The following is a 24106-nucleotide window of genomic DNA, read 5'->3' on the forward strand; positions in this document are numbered from 1 at the left end:
TGGCAATTTTTGTTTTTTAAATATGTCTTCCCACTCCCTTCTTGCCTTCACAGTTTCCAATGAGAAATTAACAATCTTATTGTGGTTCCCTTGCATGTGACAAGTTGCTTCTCTCCTTCAGAATTCACTCTTTATCTCTGGCACTCGACAGCTGGATTTTAATATTCCAGTGTGGGTCTGTTTGGGATCTGCACCAAGAGCATGGGCCAGCTCTGCACTGAGCCACCGAGGGATGTAAGAGGGGCCAGCTAGGGTGCCAGGAGGTCTTACAACTCTGAAGTAGCCTTTCTCTTGATTTGGCACTCAGCCGGCTACTGCAATCCTTTAACTCCTTTGAGGAGCCTTGAGAAAGATTCTTCTGGAAGGTCTTGCTGGTTGTTAAAGCCTCTGTGCGAAGACAGAGCCTTAAAGCATCTCCCTGTGCCACCCAGACCCTGTTCTACTCTTTTTGATACTATTGTGAGTAGAACAATTTTCTTAATTTCTTTTTTATTGTTCATTGCTAGTTTGTAGAAACAAATTGATTTTAGCATTTCAGTCTTGTATTCCCCTTTATTAATTCTGACTTTCGGAGGAATCATTAGAATTTTCCATAAACAGTACAATGACATCTCTGAATAAAGACAGCCTTACTTCTTAATTTCCTTCCACATGTTTTTTTTTTTTTTCTTTTTTTCTCCTTTCCTTCCTTCCTTACTCTTTTCCTTTCCTCCTTCTTATTGTTTTTGGTTATTTTTTATTTATTTATTTAGCCTTATTGCATGGTATTGAACCTCCATTATCGTGGTGTATAGAAGTAGCAAAAGTGAACTTCCTTGCCTTCTCCGTGATCAAAGAAAGAAGGATCAGGTACTTCACCATTAAGTAAGTTGTTAGCTGTGAGTCATAGTCTTTATCAATTTGAGAAAGATTTCTTCTATTCCTACTGTGCAGAAAGCTTTAAACATGAATGGATGTTGGATATTTTCAGATGCCTTTTCTATATATATTGAAAGGTCATGTATGCTATGTCTTTTACTTTAATAATACAGTATATTACATTAATTGATTTTCAGATATTAAACTGACTTTGCATTATGGGGATAATTCCCACTTGGTTATACTATATAATCCTTTCTATATAGCTGGATCCAGGTTGCTAATATTTTCATAAGGATTTTCTTTTCTTATAGTGTTCTCTTCTAGCTTTAGTATTAGGGCAATAATGAACTCACAGAATAAATTGAGAAGTGTTCTCTTAGTCTTTATTTCTTGAAGGATTTGTGCAGGATTGCTATTATTTCTTTTTAAATATATGATTGAATTTGCTAGAGAAGCCACGTAGAGCTGGGCTTTTATTTGTGGTAAGACTTTCATTACTACTTAGAATTTTTGTTTGTTTTAAAGCTATTTAAAATCAACAGAGTCGGTTATAGTAATTTGTGTTTAACTAGGATTTTGTCCATTTCTTTCAACTTGTCTAATTTGGTGGCCTTAAGTTGTTCCTGATAGTCCCTTATATTCATTTTTATTGCCATAGGGTCAGCAGTGATGCTCCCTTATTTCTTGATCTGCAGTCATATTTTTTCAATTTTGCTAAAATTTTGTCGATTTTATTGATCTTTTCAAAGAACAAACTCAAATAATTAATTTTGTATTGTTGATTTTTCAAAGGTTTTTCTATTTTCTATTTCATTGATTTATGCTTGAATTTTTAATTTCTTTCTCCTGCATGCCTTTGCTATCATTTTCAGGGTTTTTGTTTTGTTTTGTTTTGTTTTTATTTTTTTTGCTAGTTTCTTAAGGTGGAAGTTTACAGTATTGCTTTGAGAACTTTCTTCTTTTCTAATATAGGCATTTAAAGCATGAATTTCCCTCTAAGCACTACTTTAGCATCATGATGGTGTGAAGCTGTATGGGCCCCAGAAATGTATGTTCTTAACGTTAATCCATTCCTGTGGGTGTGAACCCATTGTAAGTAGGATCTTTGCTGAATAGGATCTTAACTTCATCAGGGTGGGTCTTAATTCTCTTACTGGAGTCATCTATAAGCAGATAAAATTCAGAAAAAAAGAGAGAGCAAGTCATGGAAACAAGAGGTTGGAGACAACAAAACCGGGAGAGAAGGTAAAGAACAAAAGACACCATGTGCCTTGGCAGAGGAGTGCAGGATCACTGGCAGCCAGCCTTTGGGAAGAAAGCATCACCTGATGATGCCTTGACTTGGATATTTTCATGGCCTCAGAACTGTAAGCTTGTAAACGAATAAATCCCCATTGTAAAAGTCAACGATCTCGGGTATATTGCATTTGGCAGCCTGGCAGACTAAAATAAGCTCTATCCCATATATTTGATATGTTCTATTTCTACTTTTCTTTTGTTTTACAATACTTTCTAGATTCCCTTGTGATTTCTTCATTGATCCATGGGTTATTAAAAGTATGATATTTAACTTCCAAATATTTATTTCTGTTGTTTATTTCTAATTTAATTCTTTTGAATTCTGTTGTGTCTGAACAACATATTTTATATGATTAAGTCCTTTGAACTTATTATATTAAGTCTTTTATTATCCTCTAACCTGGAGAAGTTTCAACATTCCCTTGAAAATAATATGTATTCTTCAGTCATTGGGAGAGATATACATATCAGTTAGGTCAAGCTGGTTGAGAGTGTCATTCAACTCTTCTATATTTTTTTAATTTTCAATCAATTATCTAATGGGTAATTGAAATTTCCAACTATAATTGTTTCATTGTCTACTTTGAAGTCTGCCAATTTTTATTACATGTATTTCTATTTTGTGGCTCTCCTATTAGATGCATAAACATTTAAAGTTGGTATCTTTCTAATATACTGACTCTTTTATTAGTAAGAAATATCTTTTTTTTGCCTCTATTTCTTGTCTTAAAGTCAATTTTGCCTGATGTAAATTTATCCATTCCCCTTTATTGTGGTTCTTGTTTTCATGAAATATCTCTTTCCATCCTTTTACTTTCAATCTATATGTGTTTTTTTAATCATGCTGTGTGTTTCTTGTTGACAGCTTAATGTTAAATCTTGTTTTCATTTTATGCAGTATGGCAATCTCCACCTTTTGATTGGAGGGTTTAGACTATTCAAAGTTAATTTAATTATTGATATTGTTGGGAGTATACTTGCCATTTTTAAACTTGTTTTCTGTATGTTGCCTGTCATTTTTGTTCCTCTGTTCCTTTTTGACTGTCTTTTGTTGGGGGGGGTAAATATGTATTTTTTAGCATGCTGTTTTTCATTCCTCTGTTGATTTTCATACTGATTGTCCTAGGAATTACAATATGAATCTTAATTTATCATAATCTTCTTCAGATTACCACTAAATTAATTTCACTAAAATATTTAAAATTTGCAGGAAATCCTCTTTTTTTTCTGTTTTCCTTTTTCTCTGCTGGCTCTGCACCAAGGCCAGGCTCTGTCGTGGAATTGTTATATTATGGCAGTAGTGGTGGAAGCCCATGAACCTAACACTCAGATAATTTGTCTCTCTGAATAGAAGAACTTGGAAAAGGAGGCTTCATATATACAGAGAATAGTGTAAATCCCCATTACCTTTCTCTCTCTTTTTTTCCTATATACTTTTTAAAGGGTGGCCTGGTTGTGCAGGTAAAACTTTGAGAAAACAAGTGGAAAATCCTAGTAAGGAAAGACATTAATTTTATATATGAAACAACATCTCAGGACCAGTTCCAAGCTGCACATGTACAGAACACATCCAAAGAAGCACAGCAAAAGCTTTGAGGACTGAACTGCACTACAAACCACAGCCCATCAGTGAGACTCAGGAAGAATGCATTCAAACAGTATAGGAAATGCTTGGCAAATTGAAGTGACTTTGGAACCCACTGAAGACAAGACAGAAAATTGCCTTCTGAACCCAACCAGGTTTACTGCCTGCCAAAACAAAACAAACAAACAAACAAACAAAACCCACATGCTCCAGAGGATTTTAATAGCATCCAACATCTCACATCTGTTGGGAGAGAATCCTTCTTGAACCTCTTCTGTTCCTACCCATGTTGCTGGTGTGTCAAGGATGCAAGGCCCTGACTATTCTTTATCCACAGCCTTTTCCAGATATATTTATGCAGCTGGTAAACCTGATCAAAGAAGTGACAGTTCATCCAAACAAAAACTTACTCTTGCTATAAAGGCAGTGGATGTCCCCAAGCTGTGTACCTGAGCTGTGGCACACACCCACTGCATTAGTAGCATCTATCTGGGCCCGTCACATCACCCCCTAGAACATGGGGGAAGGGGAAATTTCTCATGCAATTTTTTCTGCCTTGAGCAATAAATTCCTTTGTCTCTGACCCAAAGGTATTGTGCCTTCTGTCAGCATCTCTGAAACTTCAAGAGGTTAACTTATTGGCTTGCAAGTAGGGTAAAATCAAATCCAAGACCTCAGAATAACATAGTATCCAGACTGTCTATGATATGATGTAAATATGCCTGACATACAAAGTGTCCTGAATATCTGAACAATTTTCAAGGGAAAACACAATCAACAATTGCCAATCCCAAGATGATCCATATATTGGAATTATTGAAAATGATAACTTAAAATTAACATAGAACTAAATGTAAAACATTAAAGCATAACATTTTAGATGAAAATATAAGAGAATATCTTTGTGGCCTTGGATTAGATACAGTCCTTAAATAAAACACCAAATGAACAGTCCATAAAAGAAAAGTTTGATAAATTGGGCTTCATCAAATCAGAAATTTGCTCTGTGAAGGAAACTGTGAAGATGATGAAAAGACAAGCCTCTGATTCGGAGAAAACTTTTTCAATTCACATTTGTGACAGAAAACTTGCATAGTGAATATATCTATGTCTATATCTATATCTACATCTATACCTATATCTGTATTAGTTAGGGTTCTCTAGGGAAACAGCATCAACAAGAGATATCTATAAATATAAGATTTATAAAAGTGTCTCACACAACTGTGGGGATGCACGAGTCCAAATTCCGTAGGGCATGCAGCAGACTGGCAACTCCAATGAAGGTGTTCAATGAACTCCTCAGGCAGCAAACTAGCAACTCCGATGAACTCCTGAGGAAATGCTTCGCTGGTCAGCCAAAGAAGTAAAGGTCCTCTATCTGTCTTGCTATAAAGTCTTCAACTGATTGGATTAAATCCAGCTGATTGCATTCTCTCATTGTGGGACACATGCCCTTCGTTGCCTTGATGTAATCAGTCACAGCTGCAGCCAATTGATTGATAATTTAATAAACCAGCCTTCTGGTTTATTAACCAGCCACAAATGTCCTTGCAGTAATGGTTAGGCCAGGGCTTTCTTGACCAGACACCTGGTTATCATCACCTGGCCAAGATGACACATGAACCTAACAATCACAATATCTATATCTATACCTATACCCCTATCTGTATTTATAGATATTTCCCTCAATATCAACATCAAGAAAATAAGCAATTGAATAAAAATGGGAATAAGTTTAAACAGACATTTCACAAAAGAAGACAAACAGATGACAAATAAGCACATGAAAAGATGCTCAGCTTCATTAGTTAATAGGAAAATGCAAATCAAAACCACAATGTACTACTACACACCTATTAGAGTGGTGAAAAAGCAAATGAATAACCTAGCACTAATAAGTGCTGACAGTATGCAGAGAAACCTGACACTCATACAATGCTGGCAGTAATGCAAAATGGTACAGCCACTTTGTTAAACAGTTTGGCATGTTCTTACAAAGTTACCCAAACACTTATACATGACAGAGAAATTCCACTCCTAGATATTTACCCAAGTAGAATGTAATCCTATGTTCATGCAAAAACCTGTATGTGAATGTCTATCATTGCAAAAACTGGAAATAACCCAGATGTCCTTCAACAAACTGTGGTACATACATGCAATACTATTCAGCAATAAAAAGATTCAAACTATTGACATATGTAACATCTTGGATCAATCTTAACTGTATTATGTCAAGTGAAAAGAAGTGAGATTCAAAAAGGTACATATTGTATGATTCCATTTCTGTGACATTCTGAGGAAAGCAAACTATAAGACAAAGAACATATAGGTGATCATCAGAGAATAAAGAAGGGTTTGACTAGAAAGGAGTAACGCAAGGAAATTTGAGGGCTGATGGAATTGTTCTCTATCTTGGTTGCACTCCTTACATGACAACATGCATTTCTCAAACTCAGCACAGTACACACATAAAAAATGAATTCTGGTGTCTATATATTAAAAAGGACTTTAAAATAGTTAAGTAATAAACAAGACTTTGCAAAACTATAATAATACATGATTACCCTACGATGAGTGTGACAATTCTCTCAAAAAGTCATTAGAACAACATCAGCCCCAAGAGTTACTTCTGTTTAAAAACAAAACAAAGCAAAACAAAACAATAACAAATAACCAAAATGGGAATTTTATTGCATTGGATAAAATTCCCATCCAGGACAAGAAGCAAATATTCTTATATTTGGTTCCCTATCATGACTTTAATGCTATTCTTCTTTTGCGAAAATCGTAATATTAATAAATAAACTTCGTTAGGAGAGCTAAAGAGACTCACAACTTTGGACCATGAAAGAGGCATCTACCCATGGCTTATATCCATCAGGTCATTCTTGCTGTATGAACTGAAATAAGTTACTTAAACTCTCTGTGCCCTGGTAGTTTCATCTGTAAGGCAGGGATAACACTAACTCCCTTATTGGGTTTTTCTGAGGTTTAAATGAGTAAATATACTCTTTTAGAACACTATATTTAGAAATATGTTTCACATATTTTCCATGAATTAATTAATTCCATTAATTATCTGAAATCTCAGATTTCAACATAAAAATTTCACACTAAATTTTCATTTTCCTCCAAGAAATAGCCATAATTATTTTCTTGTGAAAAATACTGTTATAAATACCAATCATCGAGTATCACTCATAACTTTAGGAAGTGATGAAATCTTTATATCTAGTAACTTTGTCCTGTGGTATAAATCCCAACCAGTCCCCCACCCCCACCCTGGGGGTGCCGTATCCCATTTTTAAGAAGCATAGCTAATCCCTGTGAGGCCCTCATACTTTAACACCTGGATTTTACTTTCATCTGTTCTCTTTCTTTGTATCTACTTTGTATCCACACATACAGAATGGAGATCTTCTGATCTCTAATGGGGAAACCCCAAAAGCCTTGTATCTTACTTAATGTTCACAAGCACATCTAAGACTAAGTGGCTCAAATGCAGTAGATCCTGTGAACCTTTGAAGTACAAAAAATCACCAGAGAAAACCTGAATTCTTGCAAGTCACTATAACACTCATGGTCTGTGTCACTGGGAAAAAAAAAAACAAAACAAAACATACCACGCAAACATCCAATTTACCAAAAGAAAAACTTTAGGAGATTCAACATAGTGAATATATTAGTTGTTTTTGATTTGTGATCATTTATTTACATTCAAGGCATTCTGGGTTTCAAAGTTTTGCTCATTTGATGCAAGTGACTTTGACAGCTAGGAACAGAACTGTAATTTTTTTTCTGTTGGGAGAAAGAGCTATTTAATACTATATGTCAAGACATTAGAGTATGAGGAGTAAAGGCCATGCTGCCGAGATCAACAGTTAAAACCTTCTTATTTCATCTATGCCAAATCTGTCCAAGCATTTAATTTCATATAAAACATCCATTTTTTTGATGTCCTCCAATGTCTGATATATCAGACATATAATCCTGTCTCACTAAAACACAAGAAAACAAAGCCTTGGTTTGATCCATGTAAATTAGTCATTACTCTCAGTTAATTATTATAGAGCCTTTCTGCTACAGACTGTTTTCATTTTTCAAGCAAATCTCTTTCACTAATAATCTCAAACTGTATTTGCCCTGTCAAAGTCAGAATACAAGATAACAAGAGATAGTTGAAAGCCAAGTTCTACCTGGTGACTATATTAGCAAAACTTAGCAATGCTTTAGGTGATTAGACAAATTTAAATTTACTTTTAGTTATATTCCAGAAAATAAGTTATTGATGCTTTGATATAATTGAGTCAAATCTTTCAATGCAAACAACTCTGTAATATAAATCCAGTTTTGAAAAACATATTCATTGTCCTTCTTGTAATCTCTAATGTGGAATTACACAAAAATCTTGTCCTACCTCATCCCATACTGCCTCTCAAAGTATAGATGTAACAGATGAACATCTAGAAGTTTATTATCAGGACAATAACCATTTCCTCTCTCCCAAAACCATCAATGCATTGTTAAAACTTATTGTGCATCTCTGAATTTATGTTATTTATATACCTTATTTATATTTAATCTAGTTTTTCCTTGTTCAAAGAATAAAATTGTATCTTAAATGACAAAATCTTGAATATAAACAGAAACAAATGACCTTATATCTTTGCAAAATTTTAAGATATCCACACAGGGTAAAGAATTAATTTCGGGGAGAACTTCCAGGGAAAATGGAATAGTAGGGGGTTGCAGTACTCATTCCTCCACCAAAAACAGCTAGTGGATGGGCAGAAACTGTCCGGAACAACTGTTCTGGGGCTGCAGAGCCCAGGGTAGCACTGCACAGCATCCAGGGAACAGTGGGACAAAGAGACTGAGACACTGAGGTAAAGAACTGTGAGTAAATCACTCAGTGGTGACTGATGGCGCCCATCCCCCACTCTCGAGGTAGCCGCATGGGGTCCGGTTCCTAGCTGGCTCTGGCAGATGGAGAGGGACATGGATGCCCCCTTCCCTAAGATGGGGTGGAGGCAGGGTCAAGGCTGGGTACTAATAACACTCTATATTGGTGAGTTTAGATCGCTGGGTCTCAGCTCTCCCAGCCTGCCCCCACAAGCAGGAAACACATTCTTCTCAAGTACTCATGGATCATTCTCCAGGATAGTCCACATGTTGGGTCACATCACAAGGCTTAATAAATTTAAAAAGACTGAAATTATGCAAAGCACTTTTTCTGACAATAATTGAATGAAGCTGGAAATCAATAAAAAAGGGAGAACTGGAAAATTCACAGATATATGAAAGTTACACAACACACACTTAATCAGTGGGTCAAAGAAGAAATTTCAAGATAAATCATTAAATATCTCAAAACAAACGAAAATGAGAACCCAGCATATCAAAACTTGTGGGATGTAGCAAAGGCAGTGCTGAGAAGGAAACTGATATCCCTAAATGCCTATGGTAGAAAAGAAGAGAGAGTTAAAATCAAAGACCTAACTGAATACCTGGAGGAACTAGAAAAAGAGCAACAAACTAATCCCAAATTAGTAGGAGGAAGTAGAAGGAAATCAATAACAGATATTAGAGCAGAAGTAAGTGAAATCTAGACTAAAAAACTGTAGAGAGAATTAACAAAACCAAAAGTAGGTTCTTTGAGAGGATCAATAAAATTAACAAACCCTTAGATAGACTGACACCTTAAAAAAGAGAGAAGATGCAAATCAAATCAGAAATGAGAGCAGGAATTTACTACTGACCCCACAGAAATAAAAAGGCTCATAAGAGGATAATATGAGTAACTGTATGCCAACAAATTTGACAATTTAGATGAAATAGAGAAATTCCTAGAAACACATGAACAGCCTTCACTGACTCTAGAAGAAATAGAAGACCTCAATAGTCTAATGATTGAATCAGCCATCAAAAACCTCACAACAAAGAATAGTCTAGGAAAGACGGCTTCACTGGTGCATTCTACTAATTACTCCAAAAAGAATAATGACCAATATAGCTCAAACTCTTCCAAGAAATTGAAGAGGAAGGAATACTACCTAACTCATTCTATGAGACCAACATCACCCTAATACCAAAGCCAAATAAATTTACTACATGAAAAGAAATTTTCAGACTAATTTCTATTATGAATGTAGACACAAAACTCTTGACAAAATACTTGCAAATCTAATCTAACAGCACATTAAAAGAATTATACACCATGATCAGTAGGTTTTATTCCAAGTATGCAAAGGTGATCCAATACAAGAAAATCAATTAATATAATACATCACATTAACAAATTGAAGGGGAAAAAACACGTGATTAACTTGATTGATACAGAAAAGGCATTTGATAAAATCCAACATCCTTTCTTGGTGGAAAAAACACTTTGAAAGATAGTAGTTGAAGGAAACCTCCTCAACATGGTAAAGGGCATACATGAAAATCCCACAGCTAAGATAATATTCAACTGAGACAGACTGCAAGTTTTCCCACTAAATCTGAAACAGGATAAAGATGCCCACTTTCACCACTCTTGTTCAACATTGTGCTAGAAGTTCTAGCTAGAGCAGTTAGGCAAGAAAAAGAAATAAAGGCATCCAAATTGGGAAAAAAGTAGTAAAACTTTCACTATTTGACGATGACATGATTTTATATATAGAAAATCCAGAAAAATCTACAATAAAGCTATAAGACTTAATAAATGAGTTTAGCAACATGGCAAGATACAAGATGAGCATGCAAAAATCAGTAGTATTTCTGTACACTAGTAATGAGAAATTTGAGAAGGAAATCAAGAAAACAATTGTTTATAATAGCAACTAAAATAATCAAATATCTAGGAATTAATTTAACCAAGGATGTATAGGACTTATATACAGAAAACTACAAAACACTGCTAAAAGAAATTAAAGAAGACCTAATTAAATGGAAGGACATTCCCTGTTCATGGATTTGAAGACTAAATATCATTAAGGTATTAAGTCTACCCAAATTGATTTGCAGATTCACTGCAATTCCAATCAAAATTTCAACAGCATACTTTGCAAAAATAGAAGAGCCAATTATCAATTTTTCTGGAAGGGTAAGGGGCTCCAAATAGCCAGAAACGTCCTGAAAAAGAAGAATGAAGTTGGAGGACTCACACTTCCTGACTTTAAAGCATATCACAAAGCTACAGTGGCCAAAACAGCATTGTACTATCATAAAGACAGATATACTGAACAATGGAATCTAATTGAGAGTTCAGAAATAGACCCTGTGCCAGTTTGTATATTTATGTCCCCCAGAAAAAGCCATATTCTTTAATGCATTCTTGTGGAGGCAGATGTATTAGTGTGGATTGGGTTGGAATCTGTTGGTTCAGTGTCCGTGGAGATGTGACCCACCCAACTGTAGGTGATAATTCTGATTGGATGATTTCCATGGAGGTGTGGTCCCCCCCATTCAGCATGGGCCTTGTTTAGTTTACTGGAGCACTATATAAGCTCAGACAGAAGGAGTGCATAGCGAGCTGGAGCTGAGACAGACATTTTGAAGATGGCCATTGGAAGCTGATGCAGACATTTTGGGGAATGCCATTCTGAAACGCAATCTTGGAGCAAGCAGATGCCAGCCACATGCCTTCCCAGCTAACAGAGGTTTTCCAGATGCCAATGGCCTTTTTCCAGTGAATGTACCCTTTGTTGATGGACACTTTATGGCCTTAAGACTGTAACTGTGTAACCAAATAAACCCCCTTTATAAAAGCCAATCCATCTCTGGTGTTTTGCATTCTGGCAGCATTACAAACTGGAACAGACCCTCAGATCTATGACCAATTAATATTCAACAAGACTATCAAGTCTACTCAAGTGGGACAGAATAGTTTTTTTAGCAAATGTTGGTGGGAGAGCTGCATATTCATATGCAAAAAAATGAAAGAGGACTCCTATCTCATACCTTATACAAAAATTAACTCAGAATGAATCAAAGACATAAATACAACAACCAGGACCATAACACTCCTAGAAAAAAATGTAGGGAAGCATTTTCAAGATCTTGTGGTAGGCAATGGCTTTTTAGACTTTACACCCAAGCACAAGCAACAAAAGAAGAAATAGATAAATGGACCTCCTCAAAATTAAAAACTTTTGTGCTTCAAAGGACTATGTCAGAAAGTGAAAAGGCAACCTACTCAATGGGAGAAAATATTTGGAAACCACCTATCCATAAGGGCTTAATATCCAAAACATATAAAGAAATCCTACCATTCAACAATAAAAAGACAAACAACCCAATTTAAAAAACAGGCAAAAGACTTGAATGGACATTTTTCCAAAGAGGAAATACAAATGGCTAAAAAGCACATGAAAAGATATTCAACACCACTAAGGGAAATGCAAACCTAAACCACAATGAGATATCATTTTATGCCTATCAGAATGGCCACTATTAAAAAAATAGAAAACTACAAGTTTGGTAGAGGATGTGGAGAAAAAGGAACACTTACTCACTGCTGGTGGGAAGGTATAGACTGGTGCAGCTGCTGTGGAAGAGAGTTTGGTGGTTCCTCAGGAAGCTAAGTATAGAACTAACACATGACCTGGCAATCCCACTGCTAAGTATATACCAAGAAGATCTGAAAGCTGGAACTCAAACAGACACTTGCACACCCATGTTCATAGCAGCATTATTCACAATTGCCAAAATATGGAAGCAACTCAAGTGTCCATCAACACATGAATGGATAAACAAAATGTGTTATATACATACAATGAAATATTACTCACTTGTAAGAAGGAATGAAGTCCTGATGCATGTGACAACATAGAAGTGCCCTGAGGACATTATGTTGAGTGAAATAAGCCAGATACAATAGGACAAATATAGTATGAGCTCACTGATGTGAGCTACTCATAATAAGCAAACTCATTGAGTGAGAGTCTAGAATATGGATTATCAGGGGATAGACTAGGGTAGAGGAAGGGGATCTGATGCTTAATTTGCATAGAATTTCAAATTAGGTTTATTGTAAATGTTTGATACTAGCACATTATTTTGAGTATAATTAACAGCACTGAATTATGCTGGTGAATGTGGCTGAAAGGGGAAGTTTTGCATCGTGGGACTTTATAACACAGAGAACCCTGTTGTGAGTGATGTGCTATGGTTAATAGTACAAATATAAGAATGTTCTTTCATGAATTATAACAAATTACGGCAGTACTACCAGGTCTTAACAATAAGGTGGTATATGGGAAAAATACATCTAATGTAAACTATGGACTGTAGTTACCAGAAATATTTTAGTATTCTTTCATCAAGTCTAACAAAGGTACCTCACCAATGTTAAGAATCAATAATGGGGGTATATAGGAATATTGTGTGGGTTATTCATTTTTTTTTTTTTTTTGCATGACTTTTCTTTAAACCTACAACCTCTCTTTAAAAAAAGTTAATTCAAATAATTTTTAAACCTACTTCTCAGACTCTATGCCCCAAGTAGAATATACATATTCATATATATATATATATATATATATATATATATATATATATATGAAATATGAAGAAATCTTGAACTTCACTCAGTAGGTTTTATGTTGATGGTGGTATTGGCAGAGGCTATTCTGTGTGTATTATGGGAGAGAACACATAAATATATTGATGGTGTTGGTTTATACAGTGAGATAGGGAAAGAGGGAACAAACGCAGATACAGAAAGAGTTAAAGTAAATATGGCAAAATAGTAACAACAGGTAAATATAGTGAAGGGTATACCAGCGATCATCGTACAACTATTTAAACTTTCCTGCAGGTTTGACATTTTTCTGAAGAAAAAGACAGAGAAGAAAGCCTTGGCAATGAAAATCATGTCTTCATGTCATTTGTAAACATCTAAACGAGGATTCCCCAGTTATCTAATGCCAAAACTTTGCTTCTTATCACAATTGACAAGTAAATCACAGACTATTTCGGATACTTAAGATGTCAAATATTTGCACAACCTATATCTAAGCCACTCACTATGTATCATTTGACTCAATGGGAGGTTATTTCTCCCATCCCTCCTCCACTTGCAGAGTGCTGCCATCTGGAAGCTGAGCACGATGATTTCCTAACAGACCAGCTGGCACCAGCTCAGGCCCTTGAGCAGGCTTAACTTCACATTCAAATGTGACTCTGTACCTGCTTCTCCTCCCCAAACCCCAAGCCTATTTGCCCCTCTGATTCCTAACCAATGCTAGTGAAGACAAACTGTACCGAGTTCCCCTCACCTTGCAGCTAGTGCTGTGCCTTATTTTCTTAAAGAGCTTATTCCAAGCTTCAAAAGTCTATTCCTTCTCAGTCTAATAGCTTTCATTTCTCTTGACACACATAAAAGAACAGCAGACCCTATGTAAAGTGCATTCTGGAACATCTTTCTTTTGACACCATCTCCTTTCAGTCAGAGGATGGTACGTGTGTCTCCATCATCCTTCACATCCCTAAACACAGTGAGTTGCTCTCTCAGGACGATCTGTCTTTGATAGAAACTTTAATTTTTTCAAAAGCTGAACAATTTGTGGTGGTTCAGTCAGTGGGTACCTGGTCAAAAAACTCACAGCCCACACAATGTTGCTTGGCGTGATTACAGAATCTCAGAATTGTCTTGATATTAAGAGCATCCCAGTCTAACCATCCATTCACTGTTTGCTCCTCTCCTACAAAGACCACATGACATGGCTATCAAGTGCTGGTCCAGGAACCCCACAGGTGAAGAGCTGACAGCCTCACAAGTTAGTCCATTCCTTCTCTGAAACACTTGAACCACTAGAATCATTTTCCCTTCTGAGCCAACCTGCTATCTTCCACCCATCAGTCCTAGCTCCATGCTTTGGAACTATGCAAAGCAAGTCGAGTCTCTCCGGGCAGGGAAGACATTCAGATACTTGAAAGATCATGGTCATGTCTTCTGAATCTGCTCTCTTCCAAGCTATTCTTGAACTCTTTATCAAACTGTCCTCTCAAGCCCAAAACCTTAAACCCATCCTTCCCAGGGACACACCCCTGTCAAATTCCCTCAAAGTGTGATGCCTGTGACAACTCTCGGTACCTCAGGTATGGAGTAATTCTCATGAGTCAGGTTGAGGAAACACTTCCCCTTTATAAATTACGATCAAGGACATCCTGCCATTTCCTTTTAATAACGCAGACAAAGCTTTTGATCTACCACAGGCCCTCACTGGGAATAAGAGCTCTCTCTTCCTGCCTAATTTGCTTATGAAAAATATTCTATTAGGTTCCAAGTTTAGTACACTAAGTAATGAAAAGTAAATGAGCCCATCCAGCATATTTGGTTTGTCTTGGAAAGAGAGAAACTGCCTTGCAAGAACAAACAAAGTTAAATTAAAATAAGTTAAAATAAAATAAAATAAAATAAATTCCTCAATGGTGGAAATGGAAATTCTCCCCCAAAGAACTTCTTAACTTCCATGAAACACGGCTGACAGCAGTAGCAGAGAGAATCCTTTACTACACAACAACTCCAGGCTGCACCCTGTGTACTCAAGTTTACACATCGTGCACATGAGTGTGTGTGTGTGTGTGTACACATCTATTTAAACCCACATACCCACACACGTTTCATCCACCGTGAAGCACAGCAGTTAGCTCACAGGTGTCTTTTGTAAGAGGGGGTGGGCGGGCATCTCACATACCATTTTTGCAGATGGGGCAGCACTGGTCGGGCTCGTACACGGGGTCCACACACTCCGTCTGGGGACAGGCAGACACGGTACACAGCACCTCGCCGTTGGCTTCGCAGCGGCACCTCTCGCACGGAGACACCTGAAACACAAGCCCAGCCGTCCTGGTCAGTCCTCCAGCCATCCCTATACCAACTCATCATTTTCTTCCCCCAAACTTTCTGTGAAGACATTGAGGTGCTTTAGGAACATTAAAAAAGAATATCCAGCTCTGTAGTTTTCCAACTGTGAACATGGATGTCTTGGGCATTTAAGGGTTAAAGGAACATGGTAGAATGTCCACCTCCCACTCAACTTCAACCAGAAAAGCCCTGGTTTTCAGTGGTCTATGTACTGGGCTTCTTTATAAGCTCTCTTTTGAAGAAAGGTTATGGTTTCTTCACAAACTACACAAATACTAAATCACCGCTGAATTCTCGCCCGACCACTCATATGATGATTGCATCTTCCTTGGCCCAGCCAAGTGGCCGCCCAACTTATCATGGAACACTCCCAACATTTTCAGTTAAGAAAATGGTAGACTAGGAAAGGAAGGGAGAAGGGTGAAGGGAGGAGAAACTGAGAAGGTCCTAGAGCCAGGCCCCTTACCAGGAGCTGTATTACTGATCTCAGTTAAGTCTCACTGCAACTCTGAAAAACAGCTGCTGAAATGAGTGGCCTTGTACTGACGGGGAAAACTGAGACTCAAGAGAGGCAGAGCTGCAATTCCCATCAGGCCTCCTGACTCCAAAGCCCATGGGTTCCACTCCTCTCCCTTCCATCATCCAGGGTTACAATATTCTTTTATCTACTGGGCTTCAATCTGTCTGTATTTTCCACCCTTTGGCTCACGTTCTGCCTTCAGGGCCATTGGAATCAAGCACAATATCCATTCCTGCAAAGGCTGTACATGCCAACTGAACTTTCCCATCATAAATCATGCAGGGCATAGTGCAGAAGACATATTCCCTGGAAACCATCACTGGGGGGACTTTTGATCTGGGTTGTCCCAGGGCAAAGAAGAGGTGGTATATACAGACCCTGCAATCAGAAACTGAAACTAAGTGGGATATGCACTTTAATATTAGACAATGTAAATAGGGGCACGTGGGTGTATGTTGTCAAGCCAAGTTTCCTGCTTTCCCAAGGGCAGGGCAGCTCCAGCTGACTTTTGAAACAAGCCCCAGTTGTAAAGTAATGAACCCAAACAATAGTCATTGCTGCTTCCTTATCTATGCAATGTAATAAGTAAATACATACATACATACATACATACATAAATACATACTTACACAAAATCTCAGCTGAATGGCCTGGTTATCTCATGAAACAAAGTTCAGTGTGTGTTTAAATGTATTTGATTCTCAGTCTTGGAACTACAGCGAATCTGCCTGGGAGTCAGGATTTAGGCATGTGTGTTCATGCACATAGACTTGAAAAATCAGAAAAGAAAGGAAACTTTGAAAAACATTAGAGTCACCCAGTTCAAAATCTTCACCTGGTTTTCAACACAGCCTAAAGTTGAAAGTCAGTTCTATGACAATGTATAGGCACATTTTTAAGAGGCATTTTTGGAACAAAAAAGATCTTTTTGCTACCACAACCAGCGTTACTCGTTAGCTGTGTTGGTGTTTATGAGCTTTCTTCTATTCCTACCAGTCCCCTGAAGCATCTCTGCTTCAAGCATGGATTTATGGAGCAAGCAGGATGAAAGAAAAGATTCTGAGTTTTAAAAGTAGAGACCATGAGTAGCAAGAGACATGGTTTATTGCATTTCCAAAGCCTTCAATTGGAAGATTCTGGGCATAGCCGTAAAGCATAGGTTGTATGGATTAAATGATGGGGTTCCAGGCTACCCTGCCCCAGGGGAGACAAAGATCATCTGATCTAGAGGGAAGTATGGTCAAAAAGGAGCAAGAGGGTCAGATACTGGTTCTGTGCTTGAGAAAGAGGCACAGCCTGGCACCCAGCTCCCACCCCAGGCTATACTCCCAAGTAGGAGTTAATAAACAAACAAACAAACAAAAACATTTCAGTTTGGGAAACCAGAAGAAGAGAAATGAGTCCTATGTCACGTGCCCAGACAGGGCTCCAGGAAGACAGCAAGACCACAGAACAAAATGTGGGAGCAGCGACGTCAAAGAGGCTCCGGGCAGGTTGGCAGCAGGCTCTGAGTCAGCATCGCCCAGCTCCTTTCTGCAAGGGGGAGCCAATCCTAACAAATGGGCAAGAGACACTGACCTGTAAACAAAATGCTTCTTCCTGTTGCTGGATCTGAAATTTCTCCATGTCCCTGCTGCAGAAAGCTGCTCAGAACAAATGCACACAGGCCAGGCTATTTATATTTTCTTAAATGTTTTTGGACCACAAAATTTTGATTGTGGAGTTTTCCTATCAGTAAATATTTAGAAATCCTGATTCAGCTCCTGGAAGATTTATTCACTTTGCAAGTACCTGAATTGATACATAAAATCAGGATCACCATGAGCATCTTCCTCACCTCCTACCACCTACCTCTGCCCTCACCAGTGTCCCATGTTGGCTGCCTAGTCACTCTCATCTCTGGCTCAACAACACTCCAAATGCCAGGCAAAGCCAGGCTGTGGACAGAAGGTGGCAGAGCTGTGGCGGATCCCTCCAGTGCCAGCCGTGGCCCTTGTCGGTCCGCCCTGGGCAGCCGCTTTCCAGCTGCTCCCTGTTCCCTGGCAGATCTAAGGCAGAGCTTCCCATCTGATAACGGGGCTCCTGGCTCCCCTGCCCGGGACCCAAGTCACATAACAGGACCCTGCCTTCACCACGTTTACGCTGCAGTCCCCTGCAGGGTGGCTGGGTCCTCGGGTCTGCAGTGGCCACCATCCCAGCCCATGGGCTGGACTCCGTTACCACTGCTTGCTTCCATCGCTGGGCCCGCTGCCACGCCCTGGGTGACTGGCCCAGATCGCTGGTCAGGCTCCACTAGATAACCGCCAGGCCTGCCCCCAACAGTGGACTATATAGATATCCCTTTTAAAGTTTCAGTGTATTGGAATAGCTAGAAGGAAATACCTGAAACTATCAAACTCCAACCCAGTAGCCTTGACTCTTGAAGACGATTGTACAACAATGTAGCTTACAAGGGGTGACAGCGTGATTGTGAAAACCCTGTGGATCACACTCCCTCTGTCCAGTGTGTGGATGGATGAGTAGAAAAATGGGGACAAAAACTAAATGAAAAATAGGGTGGGGGGATGATTTGGGTGTTTTTTTTTACTTTTATTTTTTATTCTTATTTTTATTCTTTCTGGTGTAAGGAAAATGTTCAAAAATTGATTGTGGTGATGAATGCACAAGTATATGATGAAACTGTGAACAGTTAATTATACACCACTGATGATTGTATAGTATGTGAATATCTCAGTAAAACTGAATTTAAAAAAAAAAGAATGATAACCTCAAACATAAAGCCAAACAATGGAGAACAGACATGTTTGGGCTTCTTTTTTATTGAAACAACTAAGACTACAAAGTGCATAGCCCAGGTTTGGCTGGATAAGTAGACACATTAACTGCATGATAAGTAAAGTACAAATCATTCTTAATTAGTTAGACTCTTACAATGCTTAGTAATTATATAGATATCCATATTATATGTCCATAGTTGATTAGGACTCTACAATAAATAATGGATCTATTTCTAAGCAATTAAGTAGAAATGGGAAACATCATTTACATGTTAGAAACCATTTCTAAATGTAAAATGAGGTAACGGAGTAGAGAGGTTGGAATTAACATTTATGAGGATCATTTGAGGAACTTTATACTTCAGCTTTACATTTTATCTCATATCATTTTTGCATTAATGAACTCAGGTGTAATCAGGCTTCTGTCTGCAAGAAGCTCTACCTTGTTTAATTTTATAACTGTGTTATAATTACCATAACCACAAGAAGGACAGGCTCTGAAAGATCAAATATTGCAGGAAGCAGGTTGAATTTGCACCCCATTCTTGTCTATGACTCCACTGGGGCATGCAGGAAATCCTTTCCAGACATTTCCTCCTGCTCCATCCTATCTGCTCTGCACCATTCCCTCACTATCCACCAGAATGCACCCCCTCCTTAGGAAACTCCTACCTCAGTGTAAACACTTCCTCCTGCTCTGTGCAGCCAAGGGCACGAAGAGTTAAGAGATGGCTTGTGTTAACAAACCTGTCAGCTGTATAACAACCACTATTATACTCCTAATCTGGAGATTTTTACCATGAACTGCTGAAGTGGGTAGCATGAATTTTACTGCTGCAAAATCTCTTTGCGGCTAGGGAGCAATTCTGGGTAGAATGCAGATGCTCACTCCAGAACAAAAAAGGGGGGAGGTATGACAATCCGAGAACAATTTCCCAAGTAACTTCAATGTTTTCAAAGATGGGTTTAATTTAAACACAGAGAAGAAAGAGATGCACAAGCTAACAGACTTCAGCATAAAACGTCACCTAAAACCACTCAGTATAAAATAATTCCTCTTCCCTTTTCTGTTTCCTCCATTAGCAGAGATGCTCTGTTTGTTTTTCTAGCTCCTAAGGTCTTTGATCCTACAATGGTAAAGACAAGATTAGCATGAAAACAAAGAGAAACACTGGAATCTGGACCCTACTCTTCTTTCCTATCTACCTCTCCTAATCTTTCCCTTCTTTGGAAACTCTTTAAGTCCCCTGACCCCTGAGAACCTTCCAGGCATGCCAGCCTAGAGCACAGAGGGTCTGTCACTCACAGCCTTAAACCTCAGCCTTTGCAGAGTGGCTGATCATCGAGATTCAGTGCAACTCAATAACTGGGCCATGTCCTAGATGTGTCATAGTTGTTACAGTGACTGGGCCAGTTCACAACGCTGAAAGGGCTCAATAAACATTGGCAGAGTCAAGAAAGAAATAGTCAGAAGGATGGAAGACCTAAATTAACCTGCACAGCACATAACCAAAAATACATGAATAATATCTACAGCTTTGTTTCATGAAGAGTTGCTCAAGACTTCATGAAGGGCTGCTCACACATTATAAACGTACATCTAAGAAAAGGGGAATAAATACAAACAGTCTATTGAAAAGGATCAAGTTGTAGATTGCACATTTAATCTACAAATGACACAGATGATCTGGACCACAGAATGATATAAACATGAAAGCAGTGACTTTAAAAAAGGAACCAGTTAGTGTACAAAGGTGTGTGTGGACATTGAGTAGCTGAGGGCACAGTCTGTGATCACCAAGCAGAATTTCATGTTGCTAAAACAATCTACTTCTGAACCCAGGTCTACATACAGATGTCACAACTCACTCTACCTACAATCTAGGTTCTAACTCACTGCTCAACTCTCTTGGTCAAAGTTTTCTTTACATAGTTAAAAAGTTTTATAGAATGACTGAAGAGTCATAATCTCTTGCTCACACCGTTGACAAATGACTTTCAGATGTCTCAAACACGGACATAGATATGGAATCATCCACCTTCTAGATGAGGACCTGAACCAGGGATAGCCTTCCCAATTCCCACCATCATTCCATCCATCCTCACATCAGCCAGTTCCATAACCTAATTATAGTACAGAACTGAGTATGCTCAAAGACAGAAATAAATACACAACAAGACACTGATCTCAAGAGTTCAGTCTGATTAGGCAGATGGGACATAAATATATGAAGGAGAAACTAACCAAAATGGGAGAAAATGCTGTTCATTGTGCTGTGTACGTATTAAGAATTTTAAGGGCAAAGTTGTTGCTTCCGTTTGGAATGATGGGGAAGGGAATGAACTGGGAAATATGGCCAAGTAAGGTGGTGAGGAATGGGGAAGGCAGAGAATAGGGAAAGCCATGTAGTCAAGCTGAAGTGAATTAGAGTGGAGAGGTGCAACAGCTGATAAGACTTGCTATGTAGAGAGGGAAGAGATAGGGAATATATCCTGTATACACTGGGGAATGTGGAGGCAAAATGATCCTGCAGAGCCATAAGACAGGTTCAGCTTGTATCTACAATAACCATATCATGCTACATGCAATAGACATTTATTTCACTTGCTTCCAATTCCAACATCCATGCTTCCCTACCTGCTGAGCTCATATGTGTTATACAAGGGCCAAAGACTCAGTGCAACAAGCCAGCCTGGGTACAAGTTCCAACTTACTTACTCATTGGTGCCATTTTGGATAAGTGACAGCATTGCTGTCCCTCAGTTTCCACAACTGTGAGTTGGGAATAACAGTAACAGGATTTATTCCACAAGATTGTTGTGGGGGCTTAAATGAATTAAGCAAAGCTTCATAAATGCCAGCTGTTGCTGCTATAGCTATCCTCATGAGAACTAGCAAAGATGAGTACTCAATATTCAAGAAAGTAAATAAATCAACTACAAACTATTTTTAAAAATCCATTAGAAAAATAAGCAAAGTCTGTTAAGTGGCAATTTACAAAAGAGAACATCTGAATAGTCAACCAATATATAAGACACTGTTCAAGCTTATTCAAAGTCAGGGAAATGCAAAACAAATATTATTTCATACGTGCTAGAGTTGCATGAAGCAAACACCTGATAATGTTGGGTTTTAGCAAAGATGGGGCTGACGTCACCACTTGTAAATGAATGTGATAACTTTGGAGTACAATACACAAGAAGCTGACAAGAAGCTAACAACGAAAGGCATCCTTGCAGTTTCTTTACCAGCTTCACTCATTTCTCCCTTGGGAGGAAGAATTCAAGGATGCTCTGTAACAGGCCTCAACTCAGATCTTCTGATTTCTTTCTCATGGTGGGCCAGCTTACCTGTGAGATGAGCACATCCTCTATGCAGTACACTCCTACAAGCAAACTCTGCACCTGCTAGGGCTGCCAGTGACTCAGGGCAGAAACACATATGATTCTCCGCAAAGTTTAGTCCATCTGGCTGCACCTATATGTAGTCCAGGATTTCGATCTGTCTCTGTGTCGCTGCTCAGTTGGTGGCAAAATTGGACGTGAAATAATGGGATGTGTCTATTGTTTATCTATTGATAAACCAGAATTCCAACAATTTGTAATGGAGAAAAGCTGCAGATGGCATAATTGCCTATCAGTAAGAGAACAGACAAGCACACTCTGGAATGCCACACAGCGGTGAAAATGAATGAACACATCTGCACATAACCACAGGGTTGGGCTCGAGAATATCAACAGGAAAAAAAAAGCAAGTGGCAAAAGAATACGTTGGTCTCAATATACTCTTTGTATAAATTGCTATCTTTGAAAAAGACACATAACTTTACACATTGCTCACTGAGAAACTCATGAGTAAAAGGAGAAAATCAGGGGTAGGAGTGCTATGTCCCAATTGTACTATGATGGCAATTCCTGGAGAGGAAGGAAACTGAATGAGATAGGACGGGGGCTCCAGTTTCATCTATATCTTTTTTTAAAAAAGAGTGGGACTTGAAACAAATGTGACAAACTAATAGCATCAGTATATATATCCTTTAGTGTACTTTTTTGCACATTTGCTAAATCAACAAATTTTAAAATAGATACATATTTTAAGCCATGAATTCATTCTACATTAGCATTTAGTAAGTGCCTAAAATATAACAGGAAATACCCCAAATGCCCCTAATCATCCTCAATCACTCTTATAATTAACTAGTAACCATTTGCTGATGGAGGGTTTTAATGATGCTTTAGGGATACTCAGCTCTTCCATTAGAACGCCAAGAATGAAATTCTAAGACCTTCACTGCCACTTCCTATTTCTGCCAGAGGCCATTCAGAAGGGTGTGCCTGTCACTTCAGTGGCAAAGGACAAGACTTGAGGGTGCTCAGAGATCTGGATATCCCAGTGAGCAGCAAGAAGTGTACAAAAAAAAAAAAAAGAAACCAACAACCTGCATCCCAGATCTGCTTTCTCACTCACCTGCTTCATGGCCTTGCCCGAGCCCCTCCTTCTCTCTGGCTTTGCTGTACCACGATGAAACACACTGGCAGAATCAGAAGGACCCTTCTCTCCTTAAAACTGCATGTACCTTTGACAGGGGATGAGGCTATTTTGCAGGTGCCCAGCCTCAGGCCTCTCCCCAGCCCTGTAGAAGGAAAAAGTCCAAGCTGGACCCAGCAGCAATGAGCAGCACTGATTGAGGAAGCTACTGGCTGCCGGGAGAGAGGTTTCCAGTCTTGCCAAGCATAAGGGTGGTTGGGGAACGTGGGCAGGGGTGCAACAAGCAGATGGCATGGGGACCCAGGGTCAGGCAGAATGACAGCCACAAGTCTCAATAACACAGCGATTCAGGAAGAGAAGTCTCTGGACTTAGTCTGCAGATGAGCTGTGTCATCTCGGGCCAATCGTGTTACCTCTGTGTCCCCATTATAAAAAGGGAAAGGAGGGATATATCTGTGAAAACCAACTAAGGTGATAATCATAGGTCCTAGTGAAACACAAAAATGAGCATTGGTAAAGGATAAGGGATTAAGAGTTTGGATTCTCTAAACAGACTCAATTGAAGCCCATTTTGCTGCTTATTAACTGTGTGACCTGGAGCAAGTTATGTTGTGCCTCAGTTTCCCTATATGGAAAATGGGAGCAACTGAATAAACTAATATTTGCAAAGTGCTAGGAGAAGTGAATGACACACAGTGAGCACTCAATACATGTTAAT

At 38.6% G+C, this 24106-nt stretch overlaps 1 protein-coding gene across 1 annotated transcript in view; it reads right to left on the reverse strand.

Annotated features, from left to right (window-relative positions):
- Positions 1-24106, reverse strand: part of VWC2 (von Willebrand factor C domain containing 2) — a 132289-nt gene that overhangs the window by 91311 nt on the left and 16872 nt on the right. Inside the window, exon 2 of the mRNA XM_037837575.1 lies at positions 15433-15562. Within this exon, the coding sequence (XP_037693503.1) occupies positions 15433-15562 (130 nt within the window). The remainder of the gene's footprint in view (positions 1-15432; positions 15563-24106) is intronic.

This window comes from Choloepus didactylus, chromosome 5, assembly GCF_015220235.1.
Source record: "Choloepus didactylus isolate mChoDid1 chromosome 5, mChoDid1.pri, whole genome shotgun sequence".
Lineage (NCBI taxonomy): Eukaryota > Metazoa > Chordata > Mammalia > Pilosa > Megalonychidae > Choloepus > Choloepus didactylus.